This window comes from Glycine soja, chromosome 2 (genome assembly GCF_004193775.1).
Source record: "Glycine soja cultivar W05 chromosome 2, ASM419377v2, whole genome shotgun sequence".
Taxonomy (NCBI): Eukaryota; Viridiplantae; Streptophyta; class Magnoliopsida; order Fabales; family Fabaceae; genus Glycine; species Glycine soja.
Window position 1 is genome coordinate 45,280,684 of NC_041003.1, and position 12,194 is coordinate 45,292,877.

A 12,194-nucleotide genomic window follows, 5' to 3' on the forward strand; every position below is an offset into this window, starting at 1 on the left:
CCTTTCTGTCTTGGTAAAAAAGACTTGCAATCTTATATTTTTCGTAGTAAAAACAATTTTTGTACATACATATAAAAGTTGCAAATATTTTTTATGTTTGAATTCTGCATATATTAGAAGAGATTGGTGTGACAAAAGTTCAATTTTTATGTGAAATATCATAATTCTCTTTTTTTTAAATCTTGAAATGAAACTTAATCTAATTTTAAAAATCTCTTTTTAATCTAATTTTATACCACAAAACTTTAAAATCTTAAAAACGAAAAAAAAAGATGGTCCTTAAAAATAGAAATAATTTTGTCTTGTAGTTAATTTGCAATTGCAGGTTATTTCACTCTCATTACTCTGGAACGAGTAATTTATATAGATTCTTTTTAAAGAGTGAGCATTTGTGTACTTAGTTTGACCTTTTTGGTCAGACAAAATAATACGAACTAAATTTTTTATACACAGAAAAAATCTAATCCAATTCTTTTATGTCTACCTAAATTCTATACCAAATATATAAGTTTGTATATCAATAGTATAAAGAAGTGCAATACTATCATACATCAGATATTTAGTTTGAGCCATGAAATGTTGCAATTTACATTTTTTTAGTAAGATAATATTGATTTGACTTTTCTAAAATAAACAAATATGTGGGAAGAGAAATTCTTGAAATATACTCTTTAACGTACACACTCTTTACTATAGTTAGTGATTGAAAGAAATTGAAAATCTCAAAAATTATAGATTCTATTTTGGGGAAGAGTTGGATGAACATGTTGATGATATTTGCTAATTGAAATCACAAAAAATTATAGATTCTATTATTGTTAACACACTCTTTATTATTGATGATATTTGCTAATTGGGTAAAGTAAACTAATGATTTGTTTTTTAGCCAAAATTTGTTTGTCACGTACTATTGTTTTAAGATTGTCCTTTATTTCTTTTTACTTCCGGGACTTAAATGAGGAATTGTGTATTGATATCGTGTGTCTATGCAGAGATATGGTTGCATTCCAAGATTCGTCTGAGGGAATATCTTCACTTGATCAAGTGGACAATGTGCACAATAAGGTATGACATTCTTTACTCTTATTTAACGGTGATTATTATTTGAATTGTTATAGGTTGAGTCTTGTGACCTAAGTTATGCGAATTGTTGCCTTGGATGTAAAATGTAATTCAATACTTGAAACTGACATAATTTGATGTGTTGCAAGTTATTTACTCAAGTAATACATATTCTTCTTTAAAAATTTAACATATATATATATATATATATATATATATATATATATATATATATATATATATATATATATATATATATATATATATATAAATCTTTTGATCATGAAAAACAGAAAATAATGAGGAATTAGGCTCTACACTTTACTGGCAACTTTCTTCCTTCTTATTCTTTTGTAAGCATCACTAGTAATCTAATCTATTATATATTGAGTTCTCTTTTTATGTCCATTGTTACACTAAATTGCATGTGCCAATTATAGTGTATGCTAAATTAAGAAAAATCAGTAATAATCAAAAGAGTGTCTAACTATATGCACGGCTAGTCTATTCACTGCATTTTGGTGTTGTGATATGAGTAGTCTTGAAGTGGAAGCTTTGGCATGAAGCAGGCAAATCTTTGCATCGACACTTCCATTGTATTTAGATAAGCCATTACTTCTCGTGGTTTTGTCTTCTATTTTTTTTCTCTGTTTTTGTAAGAATTATTTGTTCTATTTTTTTAGGAAATCTACTGAGAATAATGCAGCAGCCAAATAGAAGTATTCCTGTTATTTAGTAACCCTGGTGTAATTTTGTTGGGTAGATTAGGATTTTGTTATGTTAGATTTAAATTTATGTAAATTGTTCTGTTTGTCATAAGAGCTGGACCACCATCAAGTTATATAATTAATTTATTACTTTAAATTTAAAATATTTATATATTTGTTCATATTTTAAAATGAGAAATTATACTTGTAAAATAAATTGTACAAGAAAATATACAATCAAAAGAGAGAAAAGAAAGATAAATTTAAATTTAAAATGTAATAAATAATAACAAAAAATAAAATATAATATTGTATAAATTATTTTACGTATGTTAGTTCTCTTATGATTAAGATAAGATATAAATAACACTATGTTTGATTTTTCTTAGATAGGAACTGGAGTTTGAAATGAATAGAAAGATAAAGATATAAATATTATTTTGGAAAAACGTAAATATAAAGTGAATCTTATAGTAATATCATCATAGCTACCTAACCTATTGGTTGACATCTCAAAGAAAGGGCATTAAAAGAAAGTTCCCTTCTGTCATTGTAAGTTACTTTAAAAGATCGAAAATCATTCTTAAAGTCTCCCTTTCCCTCATTAGCAATAGCTTCCAGCTAAGATATTGAGAGCTCAACGCAAGAATGACGAATTGAAAGTTCATGATCCACCGTTATTTAATTTCTTCCATTCCTGTCACTTTATCTTTTTTCCTGGGCTTATTAACATGCTTATCTGTTATATATTATGCCTTTCAAATATAATACTTAATTGTAACAATGGCTTTCCCAAACTTTATAGTTTTCATTTAATTTATTCATTTTTGCTTCTTTTTTTTTACATAAATTTCTTATAAAATAACATATTTTTATTTAAATGGTCCATTTTAATAATCTGTGATTCTTTTATTTGGTCCATTTAACATGAATATCAAATTAAAAACTTCAGGTATATATATATATATATATATATATATATATATATATATATATATATATATATATATATATATATATATATTAAAAAATATAACAAAAATTAATAAACGAAACCACGACAAATGAAATAATATTTTGATTATTTTGATTTTTTTGTGTGTAAAATATTTATCTAAAATGTAGAAAAATAAGAAATAAAATTGAAAAAAACGGTGAATCCTTGTAAGTTTGGGACAAAAGTTATGCCTAAAAATTTGGGAGAACAGCTGGTCCAGGTTTTGCTCTTGCCATTTGGCCCATATTTTCATCATTGCATGTGATTGCTCTTATCATGGAGCTAAACGTCACTAGTATATATATATATATATATATATATATATATATATATATATATATATATATATATATATATATATATATATATATATATATTATAAATTTTCCTTTAAATTCAATACTTCATAATAAATCATATTAAATTTATTTAAAAGCAAAATAAAATCATATTAACATTATAAACTATGCTTAGTTTAATATTTTAAGAAAATATTTATTTTCAATTTTCATTAACTTTCTAACAATTTTTTTTTAAAAAAAAAATCTTTCCCAAATACGCCATATACCCTAGCACATATATTCCGATAATTATAACTTGAAAGTTCAAACTCTGTTTTTTGATTATTTGTACACTATTTTATGAAAACATTTTTCTCTTTTTTTATTAACTTCCTAACAGTATATATATATTTATTTATTTATTTCTAAAAAATATTTCCTACAGATGCCAATTGCCATTTATCCCCGGTACCTATATTCGAACAATCATACGATTCATTACTTCGAACTATGCTTTTCAATTATTTATACACTATTTTTTTTTTCAATCTGAGAATTATTATTTATTTATATATTATGATGAAAATGAAATGAAGAGGGCCCATGCACCAGAATCACACCCACTGATGACAGTACAGCCTCTCTCAATCTCTCCTCATCAGCAGTGGTCATGACAGGCAGATACCTGGGCCCCACTTCCCATGTGCACTTCTCCCTTCTCTTCTCCCAACCCCAACACTTTTGTTTTCTAATTTCTATGTACTCCCCATCTCCACCACCACCTTACTTACTTATTCCACCACATTACAGTTTACACCCCCCCTCTTTCTCTCTCTGAAACCAGCTAATACAAGAAAGATGAAACCTTTAGCCTTGTTGGCCATTGGTGTCTTCACCATGATGACTCTCTTGGCAAGCTCTCAAGAAGATGATGATGCTTCTGTTATGCTGGCTCTCAAGAACAGCCTCAATCCGCCGGGCTGGTCCGACCCGGACCCGTGCAAGTGGGCCCGCGTCAGATGCTCCGACAACAAACGGGTCACCCGGATCCAAATCGGGCGCCTCAACCTCCAAGGCACCCTCCCAACAACCCTCCAGAAGCTCACCCAGTTAGAACACTTGGAGCTCCAATACAACAACATCTCGGGCCCACTACCTTCCCTCAACGGCTTAAGCAGCCTCCGCGTCTTCGTGGCCAGCAACAACCGCTTCTCCGCCGTCCCCGCCGACTTCTTCTCCGACATGTCGCAGCTCCAGGCAGTGGAGATAGACAACAACCCGTTTGAGCCATGGGAGATTCCTCAGAGTCTCCGAAACGCTTCCGGGCTTCAGAACTTCTCTGCCAACTCGGCCAACGTCAGAGGCACCATGCCGGACTTCTTCAGCTCTGATGTTTTCCCCGGGTTGACGCTTTTGCACTTGGCTATGAACAGCCTCGAGGGAACTTTTCCGTTGAGTTTCTCTGGGTCGCAGATTCAATCTCTGTGGGTGAATGGACAGAAGAGTGTTAACAAGCTCGGTGGGAGTGTTGAGGTTCTGCAGAACATGACTTTCTTGACCCAAGTTTGGTTGCAATCTAATGCTTTCACGGGTCCCTTGCCTGATTTGTCCGCGCTGAAGAGCTTGCGTGATTTGAATTTGAGGGATAACAGGTTCACTGGTCCTGTTTCGACTTTATTGGTGGGTCTCAAGACGCTTAAAGTTGTGAACTTGACTAATAATTTGTTTCAGGGTCCAATGCCGGTGTTTGCTGATGGGGTTGTGGTGGATAATATTAAGGATTCGAATAGTTTTTGCTTGCCGAGTCCGGGTGATTGTGATCCCAGGGTGGATGTTCTTCTTTCTGTTGCTGGGGTTGTGGGGTATCCTCAAAGGTTTGCTGAGAGTTGGAAGGGAAATGATCCCTGTGGTGATTGGATTGGGATTACATGTAGTAATGGGAATATAACGGTTGTTAATTTTCAGAAGATGGGACTTAGTGGTGTGATATCGCCTGACTTTGCTAAACTTAAATCCTTGCAAAGGATAATGTTAGCTGATAACAATCTCACTGGTTCGATTCCGGAGGAGCTTGCTACTTTACCTGCGCTTACTCAATTGAATGTTGCGAATAATCAGCTTTATGGAAAGGTGCCAAGTTTTAGGAAAAATGTAGTTGTGAGTACAAGTGGTAACATTGATATAGGGAAGGATAAGAGTAGTTTATCCCCGCAGGGTCCGGTGTCTCCAATGGCTCCCAATGCCAAGGGAGAAAGTGGCGGGGGTCCAGGAAATGGTGGCAAAAAGTCTTCTTCCCGTGTGGGAGTAATTGTGTTTTCAGTGATTGGGGCTGTGTTTGTGGTTTCAATGATTGGTTTCTTGGTTTTCTGCTTGTTTAGGATGAAGCAAAAGAAGCTGAGCAGGGTCCAGAGCCCAAATGCCCTTGTTATTCATCCTAGGCATTCAGGATCCGATAATGAGAGTGTAAAGATAACCGTAGCTGGTTCAAGTGTCAACGTTGGTGCTGCCAGTGAAACGCGAACCATGCCTGGCAGTGAGGCAAGTGATATTCAAATGGTTGAAGCAGGAAATATGGTCATTTCCATACAAGTTCTGAAGAACGTCACCGACAATTTCAGTGAGAAGAATGTTCTGGGACAAGGAGGTTTTGGAACGGTTTATAGAGGTGAACTCCATGATGGTACAAGAATTGCGGTGAAAAGAATGGAGTGTGGGGCAATAGCTGGGAAGGGTGCGACAGAATTCAAGTCCGAAATTGCTGTTTTGACTAAGGTTCGCCACCGGCATCTTGTTGCCCTTCTTGGTTACTGCTTGGATGGGAATGAGAAGCTTCTTGTGTACGAGTACATGCCTCAGGGAACGTTGAGTAGCCATCTTTTTAATTGGCCAGAGGAAGGACTAGAACCACTGGAGTGGAATAGAAGATTGACAATTGCCTTGGATGTGGCAAGGGGTGTTGAGTACCTGCATAGCTTGGCCCATCAAAGCTTCATACATAGGGATTTAAAACCTTCAAACATTCTCCTTGGAGATGATATGAGGGCAAAGGTTGCAGATTTTGGTCTTGTCCGTCTTGCTCCAGAAGGAAAAGCCTCTATAGAAACAAGAATTGCAGGAACTTTTGGATATTTGGCGCCAGAGTATGCAGGTATCTGTTAGTTTTTTAACTTCCCTTCACTGCACTATGTCTTTTTGAGATAATGCCGTTTTTAGTTAGTTTTTCCAAATAAACAGTAGGAATAATAAGATAATATATTTTAAGTCAATGGCTTAGTGTCCTAGATTCCCTGGGAAAAATATACCATAGTAAAATCTAGTTTGATTTGCATATTTATTGCCTGCTAGGATCCATGATACTTTAAAAGCAACTGGAGACAATCATTTCTTCTTAGGAAGCTAATAAGACAAATTTTTCTCTTATCTACTTTCTAACCAAATGTGCCAAGATTTGACTAATTTACTGATGAAGAGATAGGAGAAAGAGCTATTTTCTAACAACTTGGAACTGTTGCTTGGAAGTCAAGTAAAACCATTTATTACTATTTACAAACTCATCCTGTACTCGAAAGTCAAGACTCAAGAATGTAACCGCTGCATCCATTTTATTCATGTTTATTGCTTCTAATACATTAATTTGTTAGCTTGCTTTCAGAATGTTAATTTCCCCTTGGGATTTATCTTGTCTTGATGACATGGAGTATTTGGATTGACTTGATGTTTGTAACCTGATTTCTTTGCATGGTGGCATAAAAATTCTGAATGCTTGTGTTTAATCTTTGTTGGATGTTCATTGACTATTGGGCATACATCTCTAACTCCGCCATGCAAATGGCTATCTGATTGCAGTTACTGGCCGTGTGACAACTAAAGTTGATGTGTTCAGCTTTGGGGTAATATTGATGGAGCTCATGACAGGAAGGAAAGCACTTGATGAGACTCAACCCGAGGATAGCATGCACCTTGTAACATGGTTCCGCAAAATGTCCATAAATAAGGACTCATTCCGCATGGCCATAGACTCCGCCATGGAGCTCAATGAGGAAACGCTTGCTAGCATTCACACAGTAGCAGAGTTAGCCGGCCACTGCTGTGCGAGGGAGCCATATCAAAGGCCTGACATGGGTCATGCTGTCAACGTGCTTTCTTCTCTTGTGGAACTCTGGAAACCATCTGATCAGAATTCTGAAGATATATATGGCATTGACCTTGACATGTCCCTACCACAAGCACTAAAGAAGTGGCAAGCTTACGAAGGTAGAAGCCAAATGGAGTCATCTTCTTCGTCTTCGCTACTTCCAAGCTTGGATAACACACAGACAAGTATACCTACTCGCCCTTACGGATTTGCTGATTCTTTCACATCAGCAGATGGTAGGTGATCATGCTTGGTTGTAAATAATTCTAAGGTGTTTCTTTAGTGTGCATGTTTATTCTTCAGTCCTTGCTTCTAGCTGGCTTTTCTTTTGTGAACTTTTTTTTTTTTATATCTTTTTTCATGGTGTAGTTCTCCACATCTCCTCCATGATTAATTTCACACCTTCTTTAGCACTTATTAAGGATTTTTGCTGACAAGCTGGGAAGAGATTCTCAGCTGAGGATGTATTTTTCATCATCTCACATTCATGTTTCCCCCTTTTGAGTTAATTTTGAGATGTGTAAATCAAATATCACTATTGAACTTCCAGTTTGTAGCTTTAGCTTGTAGTGTGATTAGTTTTGCTTTAATTACATTAACACTTGTCGAACCAATTTGGTTGCAAGTTGTATTAAAGTGCATGTAGATTGCAAATGACACAAGAGGATCAATACAACAACTGGCACCAATTTGAAAATCCACAACTTAAATTTGTTTCATTTTATGCGATGGGGATTTCAAAATTATGAGAGAATACAACTTTATAGCTACACGCCACAAGGTTGTTGTCATATGGATGTTGCAGGGACTCTGGCGTTTATGAAGTAAGTTTTGGATGAATATGAATTTGTGAAATGGACAAAATAGACAGGTGAGGAAGTAGTTAAAGAAAGAGAGAAAAAACCAAATATTATTTGCTGCTGCTGGGGTTGCCTCGAATGAAATGGTGACAGTGTGGCAAAAGGCAAGTGCAAGTTAAGCCAAAAGATTAAAACCTGTGTCCTGTGTGTGTCTGTCAAACTTTCCAACTGGCTTCCACAAATCACTTTATTGTTTCTTATTAGTTAAGCTTTCACATTAGAAAGAAATAAAAAAAGGAGGAGAAAACATAAACAAAATGAAAGGTCCCCTTTTATCAGTCAACAAAAGATAATTTCATAAATAAAGTCTATCCTCACCTCTTAATTTTAAGTTAGGATACACAACAAGATAAAGAAACACCAAAAATGTCAACAAAGCATTACACCAAAGGAGAAGAGGTTTACTATGAGCCAAACCAACTATGCCGTCAGTCACTGCATTATCTTCTCTTTTGGTGAAAGAGAGAGGGAGAGAGAGTTTGACTCATCTATACTAAATTCCGTGTAATATTTAGTGTAATAAATTATTTATTAGTAGTAGTTTATATAAATAAGTAACTATATGTAGTATTATATCAACTTTAACTTTATTTAAAATTTACTTTAACACACTAATGTAAGATGCAAGATACGACACATGTATGTAGTTACATTTAATGTAACAAGATACATGATTATTTATTTACATAAAACAATAATTTTTTTTATCCAATACTATATTTATAAGAGAAATGAACATCCCATTACAAGAAATTTTGATCGTGAAATAAATTAATATGCATGATATAATATAATAAAACAATATGACAAAAAAAAATCATAGGACCTTGGGAGTGGTTTAGAGTTTAACGGTAGGGGTAAAGGTGACAAGTAGGATGTTAAATAAAAATTTTGTTTACATAAGTCGTTAAAATTAACTTTAAGAGTTTAAAAGTAAAAAGAAATTAAAAATATTTATTTATTTTATGTATTGAATGTTTTTTCAGTAGAAATGTTTACTTTAAATTACTTAAAATTATTTTTAGATGCTGATACTAACAAAAGTTGACAAAAGACACAAATATACAGAATGTCTGAACGAACAAATTGACATTGAGCAAATCATGGCGCAACACCCAGTCAACAATACTTGCAGTGACAACTAAATTCATCTACGTTTACTCGTCTCACCGAAACATTTCGTATGAGAATAAGCATTTATCATTCATTAAGTTTTTAAGTTTCAACCTGATATAATCAAGCCAATGAATTAATACATCTTAAGTCTTGGACCAATTTCTTTAAATTTAATATAAAATTTTAATTTTGTTGTTAAGCACTGATTGTAATTTTGGTAACTTTAGATTTGAGTTTGTAGTCCACAGTTCCATAAATTTTCAAACAGAAATTAAAAGAGAAAAATCATCGTTCTTAATTATTTGAGTATTTTATTTTATCTGCTCCCTATTTTGAATTAGAACTAATTTTAGCAATTACCCTTTAAAGAACCCCGCCTTTATCATTTTTTTTTGCAATAAATACATTTTAATTGAATTTTTGTATGTGTCATTTAAAATTTGCTTCAACAATCAAATAAGTTAAGAAACTTTAATATATTTTTATGTATGAAAGCATGCGCAGTTTATTTCTGTGTAAAAAATTATTTGCCCCGATAATCAAATCGTAGAATGCACGTATATTTTGGTTTGTACAAAACATTTTATTTTGACGATAAAAAAATGATTTTTTTTTAAATGAAGATAATTTTGAACACTTTTTTTCTTCTAAAAAAGATCTTATGGTAAGAAGCATTAGGCTTTTGTTTTGAAAGGCCTTTTCTTTAGACATGTTGTGAAAGACTTATTTGCAACGTATTTAAATTTATCTTGTAATATAACATAAGTATTTATGTAATCATGTGTGAAAGCTTATAAAACAATAGAATTACAAAATGAGTCGCCAGGCCCAGCCCAACGGACCAGAGAGTCAAAATGGGCTGGCTCAGCCTTATATCAAGTTAGCAGACCAATTTAGCCTTACTTAATATATATATATATATATATATATATATATATATATATATATATATATATATATATATATATATATATATATATTCTAAATCTGAAAAAAATAAGAAAAAAATCAGCATTTTAAAAAAAACGTTTTGGGTTCTGTTCTTGAAAGAGATGATTTTAAAAAAAATTTCCTCATATTATTTTTTTTTATTTTTTATTTTGTCATGGAACACATATTTTTCAGTTGATCATGAATTTTAAGACTTAACCAAGCACACACATGAATAAAACAAATTTGCGTTTCGGTTTAAAATTATTTTGATAGATACAATTGATGTGTCCCCAACTCCACATAGTATGCATTTTATTTTTTTTTGAAAGACACATCATGAAACAAGGACATTTGACACGTGAGGCCACATTAAAACTTTTGGCACTTACACACCCTCTTCCTTTTTGAGCCTTCAAATGTGTTTTAGCTATTAAACCTTTAACATGACCATGTCAATAGCCTGCATGGATTTGTTTTGTTAGAAATGACATGATTTTGCCTATTTCTGACACGGCCATGCCAAGCCATTTGGACTAAATTCGTAGACTAGGTCCAACTTGGGTTATTTGAAACCCATTCTTGACTTACGAGTTATGACACTATTGGGTGATTATAAGTCTCTATCGATATCTTTTGATAATCTTTGTTCGTTTTTTGAATTGTCTCACACTCTTTCTTAGCTTCTCAAGTGCATCATGAGGATAAAATGTTGTTATTTTGGAAATACACGAGAAGACTTCATATTTTAAAGATTTGAAGATCAACTTCTCTTAAAAGGGTTTTTTTAGTTTTCTTTTAATTCTATTTTTCTTATATTATAGATTGTGTTATGGGTTTCGTTTGTTTTGTATTTCTCTTCGAATATATGTAACTAAATCCACATTTAGGAGATCACCAATTTTAATATATGCTACTAAGATGAAATTTTAATATGATTAAAAATAATATTTAAAGCATTTAAAGCATTTTATTGAGACCAATGAGGCTGGATATAGTACAGAGGGATTAATAAAGATTCAAATACTTACATATAGAGATGGTTATATTTATCACCGAGTGTGTGAATTAAATGATACATAATTGTTCTAATTTTAAAAAAATCTTAAATTTGAATCTTGTGTATGTAATTACATAAAATACATAAAAAGAAAATTTATCATTTATAATAATTTTATTTAATTAAAGTAAAATAATCTTTGATAACAGAAGATACATGTGATTAAAATAACAAAAGAAGGAAAAAAAACACAAAAGGAATGATCATATTTATTAGACTGTACCTAGAATAGGATTGTATATCCATATATGTATAATAATGTAATTCTACCTTTTCGTAGAAATTTCATTTCTTTATCACGCATTACTGACTCTTTAATTAGGGGCAGATCCACATCAAGTGTTCAAGGAAAATTACGTTGTCTGGCTATAGTAATTACAGTCTACTGCATTTGGCTGTCTAGGAACAAGCTGATTTTTTAAGATTATCAATTTTCTGTAATAGATGTTATTAGCAAGATTAAATTTCTTATGTATAGACAAGCGCACCTGTTACATTTGTAGCATCTTGATATAGGTCTTCTTGTATTAGGGAGACTTTTGATTTTCTTTAACTGTGGGGTATGTCCCGTTTATTATTGTATCATTTTGGATTTAATATAATTTACATTTTTTTCCCCCAAAAAATAATGTAATCCTACAAAGCTTGAAGTTCAAAGAAGGCGTGTATTTGAATGGTACAGGAACAAAAAACGAGGTCTCGTAGTCGTATATGAGAACAATAAGGTAGGTAATGGGAGTGTGGTAGAAGTCAAAAGTTCAACCCACGTATACTGCTGTGTGCAGTTGGATCAGCGACCACAAGCCAACAGCTAAGCAAGAATATAGAATATATCATCTTCTCTGCATGGCAATATCCATATATTTCAAGTTGAATTAAATTTTATCCAACGTGAACATCCAATTTTTCATTATTAGACACTCATCACATAACTTACATTTATGCTATATTTTGTACTATACAAATAATTAATGCTTTAAAAGAAATATAATTAATTACATGGATAATACTGCCAAGCGAAGAACGAGGAAGAATATTAGTTGTCG

The 12,194-nt window shown here is 32.6% G+C and overlaps 1 protein-coding gene across 1 annotated transcript; it reads left to right on the plus strand.

Moving 5' to 3' along the window:
• The first annotated feature begins 3,736 nt into the window (after positions 1-3,736).
• Positions 3,737-7,796, plus strand: LOC114397970 (receptor protein kinase TMK1-like). Its single transcript, XM_028360068.1, has 2 exons — positions 3,737-6,195; positions 6,894-7,796. Exons 1-2 carry the CDS (start codon positions 3,906-3,908, stop codon positions 7,424-7,426), a joined length of 2,823 nt encoding a protein of 940 aa, XP_028215869.1. The 5' UTR covers positions 3,737-3,905; the 3' UTR covers positions 7,427-7,796.
• Positions 7,797-12,194: the final 4,398 nt, after the last annotated feature.

Excerpts from the sequence above, each read along its gene's own strand:
- LOC114397970 (XM_028360068.1), top strand. The coding sequence starts at position 3,906 with ATGAAACCTTTAGCCTTGTTGGCCATTGGTGTCTTCACCATGATGACT. Across the intron at positions 6,196-6,893 it reads TTTGGCGCCAGAGTATGCAG|TTACTGGCCGTGTGACAACT; the intron begins GTATCTGTTAGT and ends ATCTGATTGCAG.